At 55.2% G+C, this 25052-nt stretch overlaps 1 protein-coding gene across 1 annotated transcript in view; it reads left to right on the forward strand.

The window, feature by feature from the left end:
- ERGIC1 (endoplasmic reticulum-golgi intermediate compartment 1) overlaps positions 1 to 25052 on the forward strand; it is an 81945-nt gene that overhangs the window by 43169 nt on the left and 13724 nt on the right. Inside the window, exons 3-7 of the mRNA XM_087816976.1 lie at positions 4150 to 4222; positions 13830 to 13924; positions 17571 to 17695; positions 20092 to 20196; positions 20832 to 20892. Of these exons, the coding sequence (XP_087673102.1) occupies positions 4150 to 4222; positions 13830 to 13924; positions 17571 to 17695; positions 20092 to 20196; positions 20832 to 20892 (459 nt within the window). The remainder of the gene's footprint in view (positions 1 to 4149; positions 4223 to 13829; positions 13925 to 17570; positions 17696 to 20091; positions 20197 to 20831; positions 20893 to 25052) is intronic.

The raw sequence follows: 25052 nt of genomic DNA on the forward strand, positions 1-25052 counted from the left end.
CAGGCACCCAGCCAGTGTGGCTCAGTGGTTGAGCATCCGCCTATGCACCAAGAGGTCTCCGGTTCGATTCCCGGTCAGGACACCTGCCTGGGCTGTGGGCTCGATCCCCAGTGAGGGGCCTGCGGGAGGCAGCCGTTCGATGTTCTCTCTCACCGATGTTTCTATCTTTCTTTCCCTTTCCCTTCTGTGCTAAATAATCAATAAAAGCATATTTTTAAAAATGGAAAAAAAGTATAATCAGGCTTCAGTATGCGTATATCATTGTTTTCAGCAGACGGGCGCAGCTGTGCCCACCATCTCCCCGGCCTTCCTTCCAGCTGATGTGTCCTGGACACCTTCTAGCAGCACATGCTTGGCCGCCACACTCCTCTCTTCCAGCTGTGTCATGTCGCATTATCTGGGTGACCCACCGTGTACGTGACCAGCCTGCAGAGGGTGGACATTGCTGAATCCATTTTGTTGCTATTACAGACATTTTTGTCCATACCTTTTTGTATCCGTGCATGGTTATTTCTGTAATGTAACCTTCCTAGAAGCGGAATTACTGGGTCAGAGAACCTGTCCGCCGTAAACTTCAGGAGGTGCTGCCACATGGCCCTCCGGAGATGCGGTCTCTTCTGCGGTCCTAGTCACAGCGTGCCCGGCAGCAGATTCCCTTCCACGAGGGGAAAGGCGTGAGGCCTGGGAAGCCAGCCCTTAGCTCCCATTCAGTGAACAAATATTTATTAACCAGGTCCTGGGGCCAGGCCCTGTGCCAGGACCGGGACCACGCTGATGAATGGGCTTTGGGCTTTGTCCTGGAGGAGCACGTGGCCGAGCGGGGCAGCAGACACAGACACGTTTTCTGATGTGATAAGTACTATTAATAACTGAAGACACCAGCAAGGGTGCTGGAGACTCACGGGTTGGGCTCGAATGTTGCCTCCTCCACTTAAACGGCCATGTGGCCTTGTACAAATTAATTCACGTCCCAGTGTCTTGGGTCTCAGGTCTAGGGCCCCCTTTTTTGGCTGCCCACTTGCCAGCATTCTCCTGGGGTCACATTCCACCCATCCAGTGCCTGAGTCAGTCTCAGAAGAAGGCTGGAGCCTTAGCGTCTTGCCCAAACATGGATCGAAAAGCCCTTGTTGAGCCTTCAGTATCAGAGGGCCTTTCTGGCTGAAACACCTCCTACTTGGCCTTCACACTTTTCATTCATTCATTCAACAAATATTTATTTCGTTATCTCCTTCAAGCCAGGCACCTGCTGGACCCCGAGGCCGCAGTGGTGCTGAGACACCGCCTCTCCTCCCATCTGGGGGCAGGGCTGGGGGAGCAGACACCGAGCTCGAGTGATCGAGGCTGTTGGGCACTGGGTTTCAGCCGGGCAGACTCGTGCTCATGGTGTCCGCATGCCAGCTCGGCCAGGCTTCCTCAGAGCCTTGAACGGGGCACACAGGTTTCAGAGAGAGGCCCTGCCAGCCCTGTCTGTCCACTTCCAACATGGACAGAGGGAGAACCTGGAGATCTGCAGGCCCAAGGCCAGGAAGGCAGTTAGGAGACCTGGGCAGGCCTAAGTCAGCATTGACCTTCAGAAACGCCTGCTGCTTTTGGGCTCATTCATCACTGCAGCGGCCTGTGGGTTTCTGGGGCTTGAGGGTGGGTGAGAAGGGCGAAAACGATTCTGAAAAACAGGTCCCCCGTGATGTGATGCTGTTCTGAGGAGGGGAGCTTGGCCCGCTCGCTGGGGCCCTTTTCCAGGATGTGTCAGCGCTGCAGTTTGCAGGTGCGAAGCTGAGGACATGAGCCAGGCCACTCGGACTGTTCCCTGCAGTGGGCTTGCTCAGCAGCCGGAGGAGGCGTTAGAAATCCGTGCCTGGCCCATAGAGACGGGCAAACGTGGGCACCCTGTGTAAAACCGACGCGGCACCTCCTTGGGCACGGGTTGCTGATGGAGTAGCTCGCAGTCGAAGGGGCGTGTGCCCTGGGCTGCTGTTCGCTTAGAAAAAAGGAGTTACACGTCTGAGCTCATGCGACCGAGAAGGACACAAGATTGTAACGGTGGACCTGAGTCAGGAGACTGCGGTCAGGCGTGAGAAAGAGACTCACACGGTCTGTGCCTTTTAACGCAGCTCGGCCACTTTCTCATCATGTGTGTGTATTACCGCTTCCAAAAAAAGTGAAACCCTTTAATGCTGCCCCAGACAGCTCTTTCAGAATTTGGGGAGTAACTCTAGTATCCCCCGTGTCTTGGTGTGGTTTTGGAAGCTTGTTGGGGACCCTGGGGATGTCCCTGGGCCCTTCACTTGGAGCCTGAGCTCTTGGGGTTGCTTTTCTTTGGGAATTGGCTCTAGGATGCGCAGGTTCCAGTCTTGTCCCCCGCGCAGTATGGCCCAGGGCCAGTCTCTTCCTCTCTCTGAGCCTTCATATCTACACCCTGAACATGGGCTCGTGCCGCGTCCCCTGGGAGTGCGCAGTGACGAGTGTCTATTAATGCTCCCACGGCAGGCCGTATAGTAGATGCCCAGCAAACACCCGCTCTCTCCCCTCACCCAGAATGCATCTCTGACTGTGGATGGATGGATGGATGGATGGATGGATGGATGGATGGATGAATGGATATGATGAAATAACACTACTACTACTAGCAGTGATGGCGGTGATCGGTTTCAGCATCCATCCCGAGGGCTCAGCCAGTCCAGGCACCGGCTGTCGGGAATGTAGCAGAATCAGCAAGTGGGGTTGGGAACTTTCTCTCTCTCTCTGCAGGAAACTAAGGGCTGGCCCATTTGTTCCCAAGCCACCAGACCTTTCAAGGTCTTTGTGCTAAAAGTCCTAATAATGAGCTAGTGTACTGTTACCATTTTACAGATGGGGAAACTAAGGCAGGAAAAGGTTAAGGAACTTTACCTCTGTGTCCAGGGACAGAGCATGCGAGCCCTTGCCCACTACATGGCGTTGAGACAAGCCCAGCTGAGGCATGCTCAGCCCTCATTCAGGACTCGGGGGGCTGACTCCCTGCCTTACACAATAGCTTCTGTTACCTCCCGTGTGCCCAGCCCCAGGCCGAGCTCTGGAGCTTGGAGCTTTTGCTTTCTGGGATATCAGTCTAGTAAGAGAAACAGCCATCAATAACCATTAAAATGTGGGAAGTGTTCAAATGGAGGCTGGGAACACAGCCCCACTTCTGGGGACCGGGTGAGCTTCCCACCAGAAGGAACATTTGAGCTGGGCCTCGGCCTGGAAGGATGAGTAGGAGTTCACCACACAGAGAGGATGAACATGGAGGAGGAGGGAAGATGGGAAAGTCATTCCAGGCAGAGGAACCACAGCAGCAAAAGAACAGAAGTGAGACGCATATTTAGGAAACAGCATGTGGATCGGTGTGGCTGGGTGGTTGGATGTTTGAGGGGTGTCAGAATATGGGTCTGGAGATGAGCTGAGGGCCAGACCCCTGGATACTTGTTATATCCTGCCCCAAGGAGTGACTCCAGAGCCACAAACGCCAACATCGTCAGAGGCCAGGCAGACAAGGGCAGTACAAGTGGAGTGGGCCAACCCTGGCACCCTGTTCTACTCTCTGCGTTTCCGACGGGCCCTTCTCTTGAAGTGCAGAGCTTGGTATCCTCGTTTCCCTACTTTCAGTGGGGCCACGGGCACAATGTTGATGGTACCATGGCAACAGACACGGTCTAGGAATGAGGGAGGCAGGAGGGAGTGGTGGGGCCTGTGGCAAACTGGTGAGCTCAGACCCCATGTGGGTACAAGGGCTTGAGTGCTCTGGAGTAGCCAGAAATCTGGACTTTTATGGGCAATCTCCAGACTGTTCAGTGCTGACTCCATATTTTAAAACATGTCCCTCTCAAGCCCATTTGTGGGCCAGCACTTGGCTCCTGTGTCTGACCGACCTCTGCATTAAAGGACTCTGTGGAAGAAAGCTGGGCCGCCCCTCGAGGGTCTGCCTGGTGGGAGGCTGGTCCGCACGGGAGAGTCCGATCAGCACCAGTCTCCCTTTCTGGGAGCGGGGCTGCTTCATATTGAGATCAAGAGTAGGAAGGGAGAGCAAGGGGTGTCCCTCGCACTCCCTGTGAGCCCCTCTTCCCTGGGGGGGGGGGTCTGCCTTCCTCCTCAGCGCCCTTCACCCTCACTGTGCGTGTCTGTGTCTTGCAGTCTCCGTCTGTTGCTGCCTCTTCATCTTCTTCCTCTTCCTGTCGGAGCTCACTGGATTCATCACCACAGAAGTGTAAGTCACCCCCCCCCCACATTCCAGAGCCTTCCCAGATGAGAAGGGGCGGGCGGGGCTCCTCCGAACCTTCCAGCTCCCTTTCCGAGCCTGTGGCATTGCCGCTCCTCTGTCTCTTAAAAGGGATTTAAAGTTCGAGCCAAAGCGAACGCTGCTTCCTTAAAGCTGAAGGGGAAATTCGGGTCCAGTTCTGTGGGGAAGGCCCCCTGGGTCCCCAGGAGGAGAGAACTCAGTTGCTCTCTGCCATCCCTTTGTTCGGCCAGGGGGCTTTTCCTCCCGCTGACTCATCACAGGGTCATTTGATGCTAAAGCTGGGAGAGTTCAGAGAAACTATGCAGCTTCCCATTCGAGGGGGCGAGGCTGTGACATCAGGCCCGGCCCCCTCGGCTCAGCCCCAAGCCCCCTGCCCTGTTCCCAGGCCCACACTCGGTGAGGAATCAGTGTGGGCTTCCTGGCAGCAGCTGACGCACTGTGAATCCGTCTCCAGTTCCTAGTAAACGCTCTGGGCTGCGTGCAGCGCAGATGCCAATGGAATTATTTAGTCACGGCCTCGCTGGATGTCCCTCTGACACGGAATTGGACCCAGGAGCATCCTGCCTTGGCCCTGGGCTTGAGGCCTCCAGACCTGTCTGTTTCCGTGTTTACAACCTAGAAAGTGATCACGGGCCTAAGCCCTGGCCACTCACTTCCCTGTCCAACACTGGAATTTTTTTTCTCACTCATGGAATTTCTTCGTTTCCTTTGCTGCCCTCTCAGCCGTAGGACAGTGGGAAGCTGGAGACATAGCTGCTTGGTCCCAGGTGGGCCTTGTTGCTGTATCAGCATGACCACCATTAATCCTCAAACAGTCATGGGGGCCATTGTCCTCTCTCTACAGATGAGGAAATTGAGGATCAGAAAGGCAGGGGACTTGCCCACAGTCATGCAGTTAGGAGGTGCCTCCTGAGGCCTGCTTGTCCCACCATTTTTTGTTTGTTTGTTTGTTAAATATGTTTTTATTGATTTCAGAGAGAGGAAGGGAGAGGGAGGGAGAGATGGAAACATCAGTGATGAGAGAGTCATTGCTTGGCTGCCTCCTGCACCGCCCCCCCCCCCCCCCCCCCCCGGGGATCAAGCCTGCAACCTGGGCATATGCCCTGACCAGGAATCAAACCATGATCTCCTGGGTCATAGGTCAGTGCTTAACTGCTGAGCCACCCCGAGCCGGACTCACCTCCCCTTAACTTGTTTCTGGATGTAGCTTCCTGCCTCCACTGGTGTGAAAGGGTTTGCCTTCCCTGTCCCTCTGATCTTTTTTAAATCCTCTGGCACCCAAGGCCAGGGGTCCTCATAGAGTGCTGGAAAGTGTACTGGACAAGGCAATGGGAGACCCGGGGCCAGGTCTCTGCTCAATTACCACTGTGCTGTGTGATCGTGGGCAAGTTGCCGAACCTCTCTGGGTCTCAGTATTGCTGGCAAAACAAGGGACAGTGGATCAGTTACACTCCCAGGTATGGGGAGGCTTATCTGTTCCCCAACACATGACCCCCGATCATGCAGGGGCCAGAGAAAGGACTTTGTGTTCCCTCCATACCCAGCCACTAATGGGGGATGTCCTGTCTGAGTTCATGTCTTCCCACCTGCACATTTGGGCCATGGACCTCTAGGGGTTACCCTGTCATGAGTTGGAGGTGGCAGCAGGGAGATCAGTAAGAGATTGAGACCTGCTGAGCCAGGCACCTGCACCTGCTGGCCCTCACCAGACTGCACCCCATTCCCTGGAAGGGGGGTTGTTATGCAGGCCCCTCATGTTCTGAGCAAGTTGAGAGGGGTACATGTGTGACAGTAACAAGGAGGGAGTCCTGACCATGTCCCAGGCACCAGGTAGGTGACCTTTTATGTTCCAGGCAAGGTTACTAGCAGGTGCAAAGGCCCTGAGGCAGGAATTACCTGGTGTGTGTGAAGTGCAGATAGGGAGCTGGTGTGGCAGGAGCCAGCAGGGAGGGCAGAACATGGAGCAGGTTGAGCCAGACCAAGCACACTGCCCTGCATTAACGGGAATCATCCTTGGTCCTGAGCCCCAGAAGCCAGGGGCCAGGTCTCCTTACTCACTGCTATGTGGTTCCATGCTCAGAGGAGCCGAAAATGCTGGCAGTGGACACAGATGGTCAACAAGCAAACAACTCTAGAACATATCAGTTGGTGATAAGGGCTCTGAAGAACAAGGCACGGCAGGGTAGCAGATAGAGAAGTGTGTGCTATTTTGTGAGGCTTGCACAAGATTACAGGCACACCTCGGAGATACTGCGGGGCTGGGTCCAGACCCCCGCAGTAAAGCGAGGTGGCATCTTCTTGCTGGTGGGGGGGCCTTGCTTTCCATTTGTGAAAAACACAACTCCCATAAAGTGCAATAAAGCAAGGTGTGCCTGAAAGGAACTCAGTGTAGGGCTGGATATCAGTAGGTCCTGTCTCTTCATGCATTTACTTATTTCATATTTACCCATCCAACACTAAAAACGTGTAAGGCACTCAGCACCTGGCATGTGATCAGCCCCCCAACAACATTCATTTCCCTGTCCCCTCCTTTGAGTTAAGAACCGGCCTTCCTCGCCTCCTGCTCACTTCGTGGGGGCGGCTTAGGAAGCCTGCTTTCAGCTCAGCCCGTAGCGAGCTGGGGGGGAGCTGAGGCAGCGGCCCCAGGCAGGCGGGTAGTGACGTCAGAGCCTGCATCTGGAGCAGGTTGGGGCCCTGGCTGCTGGGTGAAGGGCCACTCTAGCAAGCCTGGACAGCTCCTCCTGTGTACCCAGGGCAGGGCCCTCCTTTTTCAGGAGCACAGTGTTCCCACTGCCCTGCCCCCTCCCCCCCTCGGGCTTCCTCTTCCTGGCTCCTGAGGGCACCCTGGACGCTCTGGTCCCACCGGGTCCCTGGAGAGGAAGCAAGATCAGGGTGAAGGAAGAAACCAGAACAAGAGGCCATTCATTGGGTGTTGCCCGCGTCCAGCCCTGGGCTAACAAGCACTTTTCCATTTGCAGAGAGTGGCTGGGGAGAGGAAGGGAAGTGGGGACCAGAAGAGAGACGTGTCGGGGCCAGAGGCTCTGTTTACAATGATGCAGTGACCCTAATGTCCCTTTCTATCTGTTGCCACATAACCATAGTATGGAAGTTGCCCAAAGGGAGTCTGCAAGGGTGAGGATCGAGGACACCACAGAAAAACCGAGAGGGAAAAAGATTGCTCCTTTGGGGTCTCCCCTAAATTAGAATCTTGTCTGACCCCTGGGGACCCCTGTCAATTCGGGAGGAAAGGAAGGTCACAATTCTTTTCCTTTTCGGAGCAGCTTGCCCTCCCTGGCAGTTGTGTGACCACAGTGGGTCAGCCCCCCACCCTCCATGAGATTGTAACCCAAGGAAATGAGGTCACCACTGGTTGGATCAACATTGCTCCAACCCTGGCCTGTGGTTATCGGTGACATAAGACGCTATTCTGGCCTGGCCCAGTGGGAGAGAGGCCTGTTTGTTTGGGTGGTTGGACTCCAACCTGGGCGCTGGACAGGCCGTTAATTATGCTTGGGAAAGGGCCCCCCAGGGTGCTGTGAGGCCCGACTTTCCAGGGGAGCACACCCTGCCCTGCCACCTCGGAGAACGTAGCCACAGAACATTTCAGCCTTTACTGCCAGGCTCTGGCTGCTCCTAATTATTAACCTGATAAGGATTTACAATAAGAAACTGCAGCAACTGGAACTCTCCATCGGTAATTTGTAGCATAATACAAGTCATTATAATTTCCAATTCTGATTTTATATAGTAGGTGACCAGGTGCAGGCCACCCAGGATAGTAATTTATGATGATCAGCTCATTTAATCATCACAAAAGCCCTTGAAGTAGGTACTGCTGTTAGCGTTAGCCCCACTTTACAGCTGGGGAAACTGAGGCACCAGGAGGCTAAAACCACAGTGAGGCTAGTAAGTGGTAGAGCCAGAGTCAAACCCAGGTCTGTCTGATGCCAGAGCATCGCCCAGCCTGCCATCCCACCCGTTTCTGTCCAGAGCATTTTGGCGCCCCAGGCGCCTGGAGCCGCCACTTCTTGGTCAGAATAGTTGACTAGGACTTGGATGCTCCCTCCCCGGTGAGGGGGCCTAGCAGGCAGTTGGGACTCCAGGAGGCCATTGCCCACCCAGTGGGAACTTGGGGTTACCTTGACCCATGTCCTCACACGCTCCCCTAGTGGGCCCAGAGTGAGGAGGCCAGTGGCTTAACCAGGAGGAGGAACCGCCTCGGAGCCACTGCTGGGGGCCAGGGCCAGGTAGAGAGCCACAGTTGTCACATGAAGGAGCAGTGGGGGCCCCTTCAGTGACAGGATCAGGTTCGTGCCTCAGAAAGCTCACCTCTCATGAAGAGGTGACCCCGAGGCCAGGGCCCACGTGAGGAGGCTGGCAATGACCTGGGGCAGAGGGGCCGAGGGTCCTAGGGTGACAGCTGTGGAGAAGGGATGGGGGCAGGACTGGGTGTCTGCGAAGGGCTGATTTGGGGGCGTTATCACCTGGTAGGTAACGATGCACTTACACCTGGACTGGGCAGGATGTGAAACCGAGAGCTGCTTATCTAACCTGCGCCTCTGCCCTCCCCTCCCACCCAGGCCCTTGCTCTGGGCCTCACTGCTGTGCAAGTTTCCATCAAGTCCAGTTATTAAGCATGGAGGTCAGCGACTTTGGGCAGGAATCTGAACTATTCAAGTGCTCTTTTAAAAGCAAATAAAATTGTTTTCCATGGATGTCATCCGACTCACGCCTCAGCCGAGAATTTCAAGGCCCTCCATTACATTCCACCTACGCTCCCCCGACACACCTCCCCAGTTCCTCTCTCCCGCTCCCTACATGGCCAGGCTTATCCCCCCCACGCCATCCGCCAGACTCCCTGACGCTGCCTGGCGTCCCCCACCTGGAATGCACCCCTCACTCCACCAGCACCGTCGGTTACCTCCCCCGTTCATTCCGTCCGCGGAGATTGTGAGCCCCTGCCCTGTGCTGGTATCACAGAGCCCTCGTCTTATGGGGGAGTCAGGTGCTGCCACCCATGGGGTGTGGCAGAGAGAGGCTTTGGGGGCACAAACAGAGTGGACCCCTGAGCACCCCCATACGCTATGGATATTTGGGCCATGGGTGGGGGTGAATACCTGGAAATGATCAGAAAGATGGTGACTCCTGCATCACAGGTCTACTTGGGGGACACTTGCCCCTCAGTTTTTCATTGATTCCTGTCCCATCCGGTGTCATTCAATGGAAAGAATATGGCACTGGGCTCCGGGGGCTCTAGGTTCAGATCCAGCCTCTGCCTCTTCCTGGTCGCGTGACCTTGGCCAGTCTTTATCTGTCTCCCTTCGGGCCTGGTTTTATTCTTGTGAAAAGAGAAAGGTAACCCCTATTAAACCCTGGCTTGTTCTGCGTTTTAAATGAGATACTATGTGGAAGGCCCAGCATAGTGCCTGAGACCCTCTGGGAGCTCAGAACAGGGGCATCTCCCCTGATTAGTTGTAAGCAAGGCTGGCTTCCCTGCGGGCCTGAGGAGTCCCCAGGGCTGTGCCGGGCGCCTTACACACGTGGGCACGTTTGAGCCGTACCACAGCGCTGTGCCCTGGATTCTGTTGCTACCCTGTTATTATCAACTCGGCAAACACTGGCATTAATAACAAGAGTGGTGCACACTTACTGAGCACTTACTATTTACTGAGATTGTGCCACATCTGTGATTGCCCCCATCTTACATCTGGGGAAACCAAGGCTGACAGAGACGAAGACCCTTGGCCAAGGTCGATCAGCCAGTAGGTGGCAGAACCGGGATTTGAACCTGAGAGCCTGGACTTCCACCGTGATGCCTTCTACCGAAAAGGGCCTGTGCCGCGCCCTACAGAGTTAAGAGAGTGACACAGCCCTGCCCGGGCAGCCTGCCACTTCATGGCCAGGCCTCGCCCAGCCCTGGGAAGCAGCCAGCACCCCTCGCCCATTTCTGTCCCCCTTTCTGCTGTCTTCTCTCCTTCCTGTTTTTCTTTCCTTTTTTTATTGAGGCGTATATAACTTAGAGGTGGCAAAGTGCACAGGCCTTAAAGATGGCCCTTGAAGACTGTTTGCCTGTGTTTACATGACACCCACATCACTGTCGCCCCATCAAGACAACACATTTCCACCAGCCAGAAGACTACCTGTGCCCCTCTCACTCAGTAACCCGCCCCGCACCACTATTCTGACTTCTGTTCCCATCAAATAATTCTGCCTGTCGTTAAACTGCATAGAAAGTTCTACCAGTTTTACAGTTGAGGAAACCAAGGCTCAGAGAGATGAAGTGACTTGTCCTAGTTCCCCCAGCTTCTCGGTGGGAGAGCCAGGTGGTGAGCCCACCTCTGTCTGTCACTGCCCCAGGGGTCTTCTCATCACCCTTGCCAGTGACAGGAAGAATCAGGCCCATCAAAGTCCCCAAACAGTGGTGAATCCGTAAAAAGCATTTCTTTTAGCTCCAAATGGGCTTATAAAATCACCTTTGAAAATCCGTTCAGCCCCAGGCGAGAAGGTTACCAGCCTTGGCAGGCACCTGAGCTGTGGCTATGGGTGGGCTTGTGAAGCTGGCTGGCGGGCGGGGAGCCAGCAGCTGGAAGGTTTGCCTTGGACCCTCTCAGGAGGTGGCTGCATTGACCTCACCTGGCCGCAGGTGGACAGGTGACTGAGCCGTTTATCCCACAGCCCGGGGCCTTGAGGAGGGCGCCTGGGAGCAGCCGGTTCTAGCCTTGAGTGAGCAGATCAGCCCTGGGCCCCGCGGTGAGTGCGCTTTCCGCCCTCCCAGCTCCTCCGCCCCTTTGGGCAGCAGGGGAGCCTGGGCCCCTGGGCCCCTGGGCTGGGAGAGGCCTCCTGGGGCTCAAGGGTGAGCTCACCTTGGCGCCACACCTGAGCTGAGGTCACCCGCCCAGGATGCCAGGGGTGACATCATCCCATAATCCCTCAGTGCGGCTCGAGGCCCCGCCTCCCAGGTGGGAGAGGTGAGGAGCTTCGAGGAAGAGTCTGGCTGGGCTGGGAGGGAAGCCGGGGGCTCTCCTCCGTGACCATCCTGTTAATCACCCCGCAGTTACTCAGCAGCCCTCCGAGCTGCGATTGAAGGCCGGGTAGAAACTGGGTGCTGAAGGGTAAGGAGGGGCATTGGCTGTGGGGAAGTCAGTCCTCCGGCATAACTTCCCCTGATCCTGTTTGCTCCTCCCTCTGGCCCATTTGTTCTTCCTGTTCCTCCCTAGTCTCCTCACCCCACACCCTGTGGCCTCAGCGGGCCAGGGCCCCCTCATGTTCCCCCTGGGTGCTGAGGACAAGAGGGAGGGCGGCAAAGGGAGCCCGGGGGCTCAGGCAGAAGGCAGACCTGGGTTGGGATTCCAGCTTAGCCATTTTCTGCTGTGTGACCTAGGGGATGGGATCACCCTCTCTGCGCCTCAGTTTCCTGCCTTTAGAATGGGGGTCAGGGCCTTTCACAGGGGCAGATGGGACCACATGAATGCACACAGACCTGACTGGGCCCAGCAATCTGAAGGCTGAGCTGTGCAGGTTTCTCTCTCATTTCTGGGAACATTCTCGACCCCACAAGTAAAGAAGCCCTGGGTGTGACTGTGAGACCACCATTTCTTATTAACTGAGCACCAGCTGTATCACACTAGGGGCTGGAGCACAAAGACAGGGTCTTAGTAAAGACAAAATGCCCTGTCCCTGGCCTGACCCATTCTTTGCCAAAGAAGTGGCCACTGACAAGGCTCACGGAGTCGGGTTGTTTAGGGCCACAGTCCTTTATTTCACAGCCTGTGCACAGGACCCAAGGGGTTGCCCCAGCACTGCCCATAGCGCCCACCAGGCCAGCCCGTAGATTCGCCCCCCACGTGGGGAGTTATCTGGGAACCAGGCTTCCCACATGGCTCCCCAGGGATGTCTCCAGACACCTTGAGCTCCAGTGCCTTTCCCTCCCACCCATCCAGCTTCTCTAATGCCTGAGTGCCTCCCTCGACCCTCCCTCATGCCCCATCTATCAGCAAGCCCTGCCTGATCTAGCACCCCACCCTCCTCTCCATCCTCAGGCCAGGCCACCATCACTCACCTGCACCCGCAGCAGCCTCCTGTCTGGTCTCCCTGAGGCACGGTGGCCCCTCAGTCAGCCTTCCTTGCAGCAGGTAGAGGGGGCCTAGTTAAGTGCAGCCTGACCTGCCCCCCCCCGTCCTCTGACTGTCCCACACACCCCTTCCCTCTGCTCCACACAGCAGCCAACGTGACCTTCATTCTGTTCCCAAAGGAGCTGTGCCCTTCCCTCTTCTAGGCCTCCGCTGCGCTGTCCCAAGGGTCCCCCATCCCTCCTTGCCAGGACAGCCTCCGCACCCTCAGGCCTCAGCTGCCACCTCCTCAGAGTAGTCTTCCCAGCCAGTGTCCCAGAGGGCAGCCGGCCCGTCCGTTCCTCTCGAGCACCCACCGCTTTCCGTCAAAGCAGCCATCGTAGTTGGTGTGAGCTCTTTATCCGGGAGGCGGCAGTGTCTGTGGCTCCGCGAAGGCAGGGACCACGTCTGTCTGGTTCCTCACTCCAGCGCCGGCCAGGCCAGGTGTCCAGAGGTATTGGTTGAATAAATGAGTTTTGCTCACAGGTCTCAGTGTGGTGCTATTTTCCCCAACAGCAAGGTGTCGTGGCTGTCCATGGGGCCACCTGCCCCAATACTATGCCTCCTCCCAGAGATGTCCACGTCCCTGTCCCTGAAACTGGTAACTAACTTATGAGGCAAAGGAACTTTACAAATGTGACTGTCAGGGCTCTTGAGATGGGAAAGTGATCCTGGGTTAGCCAAGTGGGCAGGGTGAGATCACAAGAGTGCTTCTAAGAGGAGTTAGAGAGGAGAGAACATGCCACACAGCTGGCTTGGAAGATGAAGGAAAGACTGAGCTGAGGGGCCCTCCAGAAGCAGGAAAAGGCAAGAAAATGCATTCTGCCCTGGAGACCCGTTCTAGACTTCTGACTTCCAGAAGTAGAAGGTAATAAATGTGTGTTGGTTTAAGTCATTAACTGTCTGACAATTTGTTACAGCAGCCACAAGAAACTGATACATTGCTCTGGTTGTTCTCAGACCTGGTACCCCCCGAGGGTTTGTGAGAGTCCCCCAAGGGACCTGAGGATGGGCACCCAGGGAGTCCCCGACTTCACAGTGGGGTGGGAGGGGTGCTCCAGAGAGGAGGAAGGAAATGCTGGGTGCCTGCTGGTGCCAGGCCCTGATCCCAAGTAAGGGCCAAGTTCTCATTTAAGTGTTCACACCACTCCATTCACACCCCGTGTGACAGAGGCAACACCTGCCGAGTTCCCATAGAGAGTGGCAGAGCCAGGACTGGAACTTGAGTCTGACTCCTGTGCTCTTGCCAGGACCCCATCCCGCCCTCTGAGTGGGAAGGCCAGCACTTGGAGAGCGCCAGCCATGGATGGGGGCCTGCTGCCCTGTCATTAGCAGGCCAGGCTCCCCCCAGAGGGGGGTGCAGGCTGTTGGAGCAGGAATCGCCCCCGAGGTGGTCCCTGGCTGTCGCCTGCAGCTGGGGTGGGTGCCTCCACCTCAGCAAAGGCTTCTGTGTTTGTCTCCCTCAGCGTGAATGAGCTGTATGTCGATGACCCGGACAAGGAGAGCGGGGGCAAGATCGATGTCAGCCTGAACATCAGTTTACCCAATTTGCACTGTGAATGTGAGTATTTCCGGCAGCCCTCCGCCCTGGCAAGCCCCTCCATTAGGCAGAGCCGCTGGCGCGGAAATGGAGAGAGACCCAGGCCCAGCCAGGCGGACGGGCAAACCCCCGACAGGCGGCACGAGTCTCCCCGCTCTTTTCGGGGGAGAGTGTGATCACGTGGGAATGTAGCTGGTGGTTTTCTGGAATAAAAGTAAAAACTGCTAACGGGGGTTACCTCCGGAGAGTAGCCGTGCCGGGGGGGTCTTTAGGTCAGGTTTATAAGAAGCAGGTCCTCCGCAAATGATTTATTGAGGGAGAGCTCTCAGCAGGAACCTGGCAGGGCGGCAGGGTGGCCGGGAGGCGAGAGGACCAGCCGAGATGAGTGGTGAATGACACCAGTTTGTCCCACCTGGTAGCAAGGGGCCAGGCTCTTGTTAACCTGTTATCATCCGCATCGTATACCCTTGACTGACGGCTGCAGGGTGGTGTGTGGGTGATGGGTGGGGGTCACGTAACCTCCAACCAGCCAAGAGTAGTCACCTGGAGAAGTATGCAGCTCTGAGCTGCTACCAGCTGTCAGAAAACTTCCTTTTTGGCTTCACACTCTGTTTTGTTTGTTTCGTTTGTTTCAACCAAAAGAATAAATTATTTGTTTAAACAGAACTCATTGGAAGTCTGGTGTGTGGCATCAGATTCTGGCTCCTTTGGTCAGTGAAACTGTGTGACCCTGGCTAAACCTCTCCAAGCCTCAGTTTCCTCATCTGTAAAATGGGCTTAGTGCTATCTATTGCCTGAAGTTGTGGAGAGGATGTGATAGGCTGGTTCCCAGACTTGCAGGCGAGTGGACTGGGTACCCCCACCAGGACTGGGGTTTTAGCTATTCCTCTGCCCCAGCCTGGCACGTAGGCCCCTTCCTATTGAGGGCAGAACACTGGGCGAGTCAGCCCTGTTACTGCTTTTGGTGAGAATTGCATCACAATTTTGGATCCACGGTGGGCCGCAAGCCAGGGAACCTGTTGAAATAGGTCGGTTTTATTTTTATTTTATTCTCTTTCTCTTAGAAAAATAATTCCTCTGGCAGCTTCTCATTCAGGAATTGGTCATGTCTCTGGAACAAGGAAATTCTTAGGCCAGAGGACTGGGACCAGTCCTCTGGGGCAGGGGAGGGAAGGGATGTGGTTCTAGGCTCGGTCCCAGCTCCAGGCAGTGGCCCAAGAGGGGACGATGACCTCAAGCTGCGGCTGCACCGGCCCGTGGGGCCCTACTGCTCTGCAGGGCCATCCCCTGAACCCCAGTGACTCCTGCTAGGGCCCCACACTCTGGAATTTTTTAAAAGAACTTCAAGTTTATATTATAGAAAAAAAAGTGTGCCCATCATTGTATCTTTGGAAATTCCAGGCAGCAGAGAGAGAAGAAATCGCCCATCGTTCACCCCCTACAACAGCCTCGGCTGACAGTCCAGGCCATTCCGTCCCGCTGGCTCTCCTTTCTGTACATTTCTAAACCCTCTGAGGTCATGCCGTGTATCCAATCCAATCCCATATCCTGCTTTCAAATGATGGGTTTTTTGGTTACACAACTAATACAGGAATGCATTTTTTTAATACTTTAAAAAGATACTTGTTCAAAATACAGAAATAAATCAAGAAAAAAGGAAAAGAAATACATGTTGCCCAGTGTGCCATCCACCCTAGAGGAAGCCTCTGCCAGCAGCTGGGACCCCTTCCCCCACCCCTGCATCCGTCTGCCTGCCTGCCTGCCTGCCTGCCTATCTGTCAACATTGTTTTTCTCTTTTTCCATAATTGGGACCCAACTGTATGGGACCTTTCTGGGGTTTCTTTTTTCAGCTAAGACCTTGGAGCTGTTCTTCTATTACTCATAGGATTAGTGAAACAATAGCCACAGCTGGCATTTATTCAGCCCTGAGTCTGGGCCAGGCCCTGCCCTGGATGCTTCGGCTGTATTAGTGCATTAGGATGAGAGGTGTTCTAGCCGAGTGCCTTACAGGGCGTAGGCTCCTCGGGTTCCAGTCCAAGCTTCATCGTTTCTTAGCTGTGAGATCACAGGCAAGTTACTTAACCTCTCTGTTCCTCAGTGTCTCCCCAAAAAGTGAGTCCGACAATATGATCTTCCCCACAGGGGTGTCCAGATGGTGGGTTCTTGAATAAAAGGCACTTAGAAGAGCGTCTAGCGCATAGTCAGCGCTGTTTTAATTATCTTTAATCAGAAACATAGGATGGAGGAGGCAACTGAGGCACAGGGAGGTTAGGTAACTGGCTCGAGGTGCGGCCCCACACTGAGCCACTGCCCTGCGCGAGCAGCCTCTCCCACGGGTGGATTTAGCTCATTCCTATACCTGCAGCCCAGCATTCCAGAGGGGGCTGTTCCCTTGACCAGGCCCCTGTCAACAGGCAGTTGGGTTGCTTCCAGTTGTCACAATTTCAAAGAAGGTTGGCCGGAGCAGCCTTGCACACATGTAGTCATTTGTGCATCTGGAGGACAGGCTTCCGGGACGGAACTGCTGACTCAGGCCGGGACCCGCAGCGTTTCTTTCAAACCAATAGCTATGGCATCGCCTGCCCACGTCCTGCAGGCCCGCGAGCGCCCTTGCTAATGGCTGCGGCCCGTTCTCTTGCATGGAGGGCCCTCACTCAAGTCCGTCTCCACCGAGGAATCCGGGGTTGTTCCCGTTGTTCCATTTTAGGATCGGCTCACTTTTAAAAAGATACTTCCAGCTGCCCTTTCTCTATAGGGCAACCTCCTTCCTAGAATTCCTTTCAGGGACATTCCTGGGTTTCTGTAGTTTATGGGGACCCTACCACCACCATCTTGCCACTTGGACCATCCCAGGACAAGCAGTTGGCATGCTCCTGCCCATTTTCCAGGTTGGGAAACTGAGTCACAGAGATGGTGGAGTCGCACTGGAGTCAAGGACCAGGACTCCCCAGGTTTCCCATCTAGTGTACTGAGCAACCCCGAAAAGTGCCTGAGCTCCTGGACGGTGGGCCCGGAGGAACAGGCATTGGAGTAGCAGAAGGTATGAATGAGTGAAGGAAGGAAGGAGCCAGTTCAACCAATGAACCCAGAGACTGAGATACATTAAGTGCTGAAGTTTATTAGGCACCTGCCACTTCCTGTGCGTTAGACCCTGTTCTAAGCGTTTTATAGACGTATGAACTATTTGAGCCTCATAGTTCTCCAAGGACAGTTTAATTGTAATCACCCCATTTCCCAAGAAAGAAGCTTATGCATAGAGAGGTTGAGTGCCTCAGCCAGAGTTGCACAGCTGGTAAAAGCAGGCAGGGCCAGGACTCAGACTGTCTCGTAACCCTGACCCTCTGCTGCCTGCCTGCAGCCTCACGTCTGGCAGTTGTCACCCCTGCACCCCGCAGTCCTGGCCCCATTGGCTGCTGCCTCCCCATCTCTTTCCCTTGTCCTTTCCAGCTCCAGGCAGTGGTGATGGGGGACATGGGGGGCTGGCTCCCTCTTAGTCTCCCTCCCCCGCTGCCTGACTTCCTTGCTGTCTCTGGGCCCCAGACCGGGCCTGTGAGTTGCCTGGAGGGCCGGGACTCGCCCGTCCATGGAGTGGATGTGGGAGGGGGCTGGCCCTTTACCCCATTTCTCCGGGTGTTTGTGACTCTTTTCCCTCCTTGGCTCTCTCAGTGGTTGGGCTCGACATCCAGGATGAGATGGGCAGGCACGAAGTGGGCCACATCGACAACTCCATGAAGATCCCGCTGAACAATGGGGTGGGCTGCCGCTTCGAGGGCCAGTTCAGCATCAACAAGGTACACAGACCCCGGGCCCCATCCCCTCTGTCCCTGTCCTCCCCAGAAACTGGTGGCCGAGCTGTGCGCCCGCTCGCCTCCCCCAGGCAGTCTCTGGCGCGCTGGGGTCAACATCCAGGTGCCTGGAAGTTCCCCCGGAGAGCCTGGGTGGGGGTTCCAAGCTCCGCAGGGTTTGGAGCCCGTGCTCGCTGGGTCAGGCGGGGGTGATGGTGCTGAGAAGGCTGCAGCATTAGCAGCCCTGAGCCCCGCAGTCGAGTCCCAGCTCCACCCCTCTTGGCCAAACGCCTCCCTCCACGTCACTCAACCCACCTTAGCCTCGGTTTTTACATCTTTACATTGAGGATGTGATGATAATTATATAATGATCCCCAGCCCTTCCCTTTCACAAACTTTGTGTGAGGAATAAATGAGCTACTATATATTCATTCCTTCCAAAAAGTTTTATCAAGCACCTTCCAAGTCCCAGGGTGGGTTATCAGCTCTGGGTCATTGCCTTGAATAGGTGGGTGGAGCCCCAGTGCTAGAGACAGACATACAAACTAAAAAGCATTACCACCCAGGCTCCCGCTCTTTCCCCCTGGTCCCCCGATGCTCCCTCTTGCTGACATCTCGGTCACGTGTGGCATGACGAGCGTGTCCCTTCACTCCAGAGCACAGCTCAGGTCAGCCTCTGCCCCCACCCTTGGCGGGTTAATGATTCATGCCTTCGAGAAGCGCTCAGTCGGGATGCTCAGATAAGAAAGCCCGCCTGGGGATGGGCGAGGTCGGCGGCGACCCCCACCCCTTTATCTCGCAGCATCAGGCTTACTCTTGCCCTTCCAGCCGTCAGGAAGCTGGCCAGCAGCCAGATGTCAGAGTTCGGATGTTTCGAGCTGCCCCGAGCAGCGCAGACTCGGGGCTTAATCACCCGGCGCCCCAGGAGGAGGGCAGGATCGGCGGGGGCTTGGGGCCTGGCTTCGTCTATATATTTTTAAAATCCTTCAGAGGCACTGACGTAGGTTCCTAAGTCACACGCTCTAAAAGCGTCGTCTCTTTCCTCAGCCCAGCGTGTGCCGGTATGAGTCAGCCACCTGTGATGGATTCCTCGTGGAGGGGGAGCGGGCCACTGAGTCACAGCTCGAGGGGTGGCAGCGGGTGGCAGATGCGCAGGAACTGGCCTCCTTGACTCACTTAACTCTGGGAGCGGGAGGCCCAGGCCCCAAACACGATTCTGATCTCTGCCCACGTCCACAGGAGCCCCCACGTCACTGCACAGAACCCTGAAGGACACGCGCAGACGCCATCGCTTTCTTATTTCTGGGGGTGGTAGGCGACAGGGACTTCAGTCTTGACTTTATCATGTGAATTTTTTATAATACAGATGTATCCAGGTATTATTTACAGAAGTAAAACTGAATTTTAAAGTATTTTTTAATGCAGTGGCTTTTCCCCAGGCCCTGCCTGTGTACGTGCTGTTCCCTCTTCTGGGAGAGTCCCCTCTTGCCTCTGATCACAACGGTGTCCACCCTATGAACCCAGCCCGGTAACAGATGCCATCATCGGCTTTTCCGCTCATCACCTCGTTCAGTCCTCCCAGGAACCCTTTGTGATTTTCATCTGCACTTTGCCGATGGGGAAACTGAGACACGGTAGTTACTGACCGTGCTGAAGGCCCCCCAGCTAGGAAGTGGGGTCAGACTGGAGCCCATGTGTGGCACTCGGCTGCTGCTCTGTCACAGGTCATTGGGCCCCCGAAGCGGGTGATGCCGTCCATCCTGGCAGATCTTGCCTAGCTATCATCCCTGCTCACCCCAGGACCAGTGGCTTGCTCCTCCCCCTCCCAGCTCCCTGGGCCCAGGGCCCAGGCTCCGTGCTAGCCGCTCGACTGTGAGCTCGTTGAGGCCAGGCCATGCCCTGCTGGCCAGGCTCCTCCCATGCAGCCCACAGCTCAGGCCCTAGTGAAGACAGGACCATTCCTGAGAGAGGCCCACAGTGTTTGAAACAGGCATGCTTACAAAATAAGCTGCTAAGCCAGAAGCCATACTCCTTCTAATGGGTGACAGTGTTGATTTGGAGTTTGAGGCAGCTCTGTTGACCTGCAGGCCTAAAGGTCATCCTGCAACCCAGTGTGGAGCAGGGAGGTTATGGTTGGCTGGTGCTGTTTGGAAGTGCCCAGCAGGTGCTTCACAGGCCTGCTCTCCCTCCATCACCCTAGCAGCCCCCTCAGGTAGCTGCTGTCATTGCCACATTCTACAGATGAGGCACCTGGAGCTCAGAGAGGGGAGTGGTTCCTCCAGAGTCTCGTGGCTTGACCACACTGAGGTCCAAAATCCAGATGTGTCCCACCTCAGGGTGGAGCCCTGCACCCCAATCTCTGGGACAGCCCACCAACTCCTGACACTCACCTCTCTTCCCAGGTCCCTGGCAACTTCCATGTGTCCACACACAGTGCCACAGCTCAGCCACAGAACCCAGACATGACCCATATCATCCACAAGCTCTCCTTTGGGGACACGCTACAGGTGAGCAGTCACACTACAGGTGGCATGGTCAGGGATGGGTGCACAGGGGCTGTGTCATCAGAGCCGCCTGTCCTTCCTGGACACAGAGCAATGCCCTCCAGAGGGGTCACCCCCTTTGAGCCTCTGCTCCATCCAACACCCCTCTGGTTCATTGCTTCTGCGTCCATGGCTGCCATTCCATCATCAGTGCGCTAGCTTGGGATCTCGAGCTGAGACCTGGGGGCTGGGGTAAGGGACTCACTTTTCATGGTAAGTGCTAATGCCTTCTCTCTGTCCTTGCAGCCTTATGAGGTGGGAGGGGGCACCACATTTTGCCTACTTGGAGCTGGGACCAGAGAAGCCACGTGTCCAGGGTTCCCCAGCAGACCTGTCTGACTCCATGGCCCCCTCGGCCTTACTGCTCACGCCCATGCCATTAAATAGGGTTAGCGTGGTGAATGAAGTATCCTGAGAGTCCTTGTTGTGTGATCAAGAGGGCCACCTCCAGCAGGCCTAGGCCAGCAGTGTCTTACTCATGGCAGCAAACTCAGGACCATGAGGTCCCTAAGCTAGATTGCATATGGCGGTCCCATACAGCCAGGGCCGGGTCTGGAGGTGGTAGCATCCTGGGGTCACCTCACTGTGCTTCTCCACAGGTCCAGAACGTCCATGGAGCCTTCAATGCTCTCGGAGGAGCGGACAGACTCACCTCCAACCGTATGTATCCAGTTGGGAACAGTCCAGCCCTGGGATTCCCAGTTCAGCGGAGAGGGAGTGGGGGAGGGGAGAGCACCCTTCTCGGGTCCTTGCTGAAAGCCAGGCTGTCCAGGCTTCTTCCCACAGCCAGCCTGTGAGGGAGGCGGCATATCCCTGTCTTAGAGAGGGGAGGAAGAGTGACTTATCCCCAGGGAAACTCTGCGGCAGCCCTAGGCACACCGTGAGTGCTCAGTGAATACCAGCTGCTACTGTCACCACTGTTATCCTGAGGGCCACGTAATTGTTCTTAGTAGAGCTAATCACCTAAGGTCCCACAGGGAGTGATGGCAGAGCCAGAATTCATCCCAGGTCAGTAACACCGTGGGAACAGGCGTGTGGGCGGCTCAGTCTGGTCTGGCCACCTGGGCCACCTTCCCCACCCTCCTTTCCTGCTGGAACCCCTCCCACCCACAGGTGCCGCCTCCCTGAGCCCTCTCCCACCTCAGCTCCCTGGCACCTCGACTCTGATTAAAGAGAGAGCCGGGCAGAACACACGCACACCTACCCGTAGGAGTGTGCCCATGCTCGGGGCCTTGGACGTGCGCAGAGCGGGCGTGGGAGCCTGTCTGCCCGCCAGGTCCTTCAGGACAGGGTACCTTGCCTTTTCTAATTTCTCACCTGCGCTCACTTTTTTCACCCGTAAGGCTTTTCTTCTCACTTCTTAAAATACATTCTGCTCTCTGATCGTCAGAAATCTAAACAAGAGAAGACATCTCCGCACAAGCTGGCCCCCAGGAAACTGCACCGTTCATTCCCTGTGTCCCCGTGAGCCCTTGTCCACGGACAGAAGCCATTTCTTCAAAGCACAGACAGTGTCCACCTGCTGATTTTTGTGCTCGGCTTCATTGCGTAACCACAGTGTTGTATAGCTTTCCAGTAACGGGGGCACGGGTGCCCATCGAGCAGCTCCGCCAGGCTGAATTCAGGCCTTGTCTCTTCGTGGGAATTGTCTGTTTCCAGTTTTTCACTGTGGCAGCAGTGCCACTGATGTTGATGGCATTTGCTTTACATTACCCAGGGGCTTCCCTGTGGTCCGTGCCCATTTGTGCTGCCTCAAGCAGCGTCCAGGTCACCACAGTACCTCCTTGTGTTCGCCCGAATGTCACGAGCGGCGGGTGGTCGTCATAGGCCTGTGTAAGCGCAGCGTGTTGTCCCAGGGTGGCCGTCCACACGTGCTTGCAGGTAGCGTGGACCCCTCAGCTGTCTGAGACGGGACCCGATCAGGGTAGGAAGACCCGAGGACATGCGAGCCGACACAGGGTATGGGCAGAAATCCTTGCCTGCTCTGGGGCCAGGATGAAAGCTTCATGGCAAGAAAAATGCATGCGGTCAGGCAGCAGATGGCCAGGCTCAGGGCTGGCTTTCATCTCTTCAGCTCTCAAACTGGTCCCCCTGCTGGGCCTTTGCCTTTGAGGGCCCCTCTGCCCTCAGATCTTCCCACGGGGGCAGCTTGTTGTTATTCATGTTCAGCACAAACGCCACCACCTCGGAGAGGCCCTCCCTGACCACCTTATCTAATGTAAACCCACTCCTAGCTCAGACCACTCTCTTTGAAGATACTGACGACTGGTTGTTGATATTTGAGCTGTGATGGTGGCATTGTGGTGGTGGTTGTTTTTTAAGTAGTTCTTATCTTTTAGGGAGACATAACTAAAATATTTGTGCATGAATCGATGTGATGACTGGGATTAGTTTCAAAATAAAATGGGGGAGGAGCAGCAGTAGGGTAGAGATGAAACAAAACTGGTCACCGTTGTTCATCGCTGGCTCTGGGGACGGGGTAACATGGGAGTTGGTGACACGATCCCCTAGTTTTCTATATTTGAGCTTTTGCATAATAAGACGTGTGAAGGGCGGGAGGGTGTGTGGGCCTGTGCAGATGGGGTTGGGGCCACCAGCCCCTCGGAGGGGTCAACCGGCAAGGAGTCGTGTGGGTGTGTTAGGTGCTGTAGTGGACACTGGGCAAATTGTATCAAAGGCCTTGAAAGTGGTCATTGCATTTGAATCATCAATTCTACTCACGAGAGAGTAAGCTAAGGAAATAATCAGGAGCGTGTCCAGTGACTTAGGAAAATGATGGTCGTTAGGTCATTGTTTACCAGTGAAGATGAGGAACAGCCTCTGTGTCTGGCCTCGGGGACTTGGCTGAGTGCATTGTACGTGGCCTCGCCGCGGGGTGCGCTCCGCCACTGACTGCAGTGTGTCAGAACCTCACTGACATTCAGGCGGCAGGCATTTATAGAGCACCTACTATGTGCTGGGCCCTATGCTAGGGCAGGTGGCAGTGCATGTAACCCACATTGGAGCCTACGCTCTGGTGTCTGGTGTTCAGTTCTTAGAAAAAGGTACAGTATGATCCAATTTTAGGAAAACATAAATATATGAATAAATACGAGTCTGGCAGTTTATACACGGGACTGCGAATCCAAGGTTTCCTGTGGATGGTGGATTTGTGAATGGTGTTTACGTCTTTTCTTTATGAGCCTCTGTTTTTTGTACAGATGTTAACAGTTATTTTAAATGTATTTGTAATTTATCGGGGTAACATTGGTTAATAACATTATAGAAAATTTCAGGTCTGTAACTTTATAGGACAACATCCATGTACTCCATTGAGTCTTCACCACCCAGAGTCTGGTCTCCTTCTGTCACCGTATATCTGACCCCCTCTGCCTGCTTCACCCTCCCATCACCCCCTCTGTTTAGTAGAACTGTTACAGGGGTGATTCTCAGGCCTTCAAGTTTTAACCCGGGGTGGTGGGCACTCAAACACTGTATTTCAAGTGTGGTCTTGGGCTCCTGGTTTAAAATGCAGGTGGATTTGGAGGCCACCCCAGGCCCTCTGAGCAGGAATCCAGGGGTGAGACCCAGGTGTCTGCCTTCCCTGGGTGACTCCAGCGCTTTGCTCTCTGAGGACCACTTTGGGGTACCCGGGCCTTCATGGGGTTAGCCCTGAGGCTGCAGGCTCTTTGCAGGTTTTTGGAGGAGTCAGGTCTGAAGACGGTCCAGGAAGCGCTGTCCCTTCCTCCCTGAGACAGCCTTAGGAGGAAGAGGCTGAAACCTGGCTTCACCCCGCCTCTTGCAAAAGACTGTGAGGGCTCAGGGCTGCCTCAGCCCGGAGGCAGGATTAGGACCCACAGCCCACACGTCTGTGCTCCTTCAGCCCCACGGGTCCTGCCTCCGATTCTAGAGGCAGCGATAGACGGGCCTAGAGCTTCTCCGCATCCCGGGAGGCCCAGGGGAATTCTACCTTTCCCGGGTGATACTTGGCAGCTTCGGGCCAGCACTCTGTCAGCCTCGAGTTTGATTCCGGTGACCTCATGCTTATCAGAAGCCGGTTCATCTGCTCCCCATTCATGCCCCTGGCCAGTCATCCCTCCATCCGTTCATTCATTCAATAAGCATTTGCTGCCGTCCGCTCTGTGCCAGGCCCGTGCAGGGTTCTGGGGACGTGGAGATGAGCAAGGCTCGGTCTCTGCCCTCTGCAGCCTCCCAGCGGGGTGGGGCTGAGAGTCACAGGGCCAGGTGGAGGGAGAGCGGATCTCCTATTAATTGAAAATGGGGAAAGAAGTTAATCAGTTCTTCATAGGTGCAGTTTGTCTGGTTTGTGGGCTCTTTCTTTTTAAAACCTAAACCCAGTTTGTTTCAAAAGTAACAGTATTCAAACAGGACCAGGGGGTGCACAGTGAAATGTGATCTTGTTCATATTCTGCCTTCCTCCCCAGAGGCTAACACTGCTAATAGTTCTTTTGGGTATCTTTCCAGAAAATTCTTCTGTGTATTTTTACATGTGGAGAGCTTGAGCCTTCCCTGCCCCCAGTGCACAGAAACATGCTATTCACCCAGTTATGTAACTTGGTTCTTTTTACGTAACAGTTCCTCTTGGAACATGGCCCCTCCCAGCACCCACCCTATAGGTTGCATTATTCATGGACACTGCATTGTTTCCAGAATTTTAATATTAAATACAGGAGTAAAGATCCTGACAGGCGGAGCCTTTCAGTTCCTGGTATCAAAGGGAGAAAATGAAGAGGGGTCGTTTGGTGATGAAAATGAAGCTGAGCCCTGCACCCCACCCCCCAGCCACCAGCAATGCCGAGCTGGTTTAAGGTTGAAATGAC

The sequence above is a fragment of the Miniopterus natalensis genome, chromosome 4 (assembly GCF_054644295.1).
Source record: "Miniopterus natalensis isolate mMinNat1 chromosome 4, mMinNat1.hap1, whole genome shotgun sequence".
NCBI lineage: Eukaryota > Metazoa > Chordata > Mammalia > Chiroptera > Miniopteridae > Miniopterus > Miniopterus natalensis.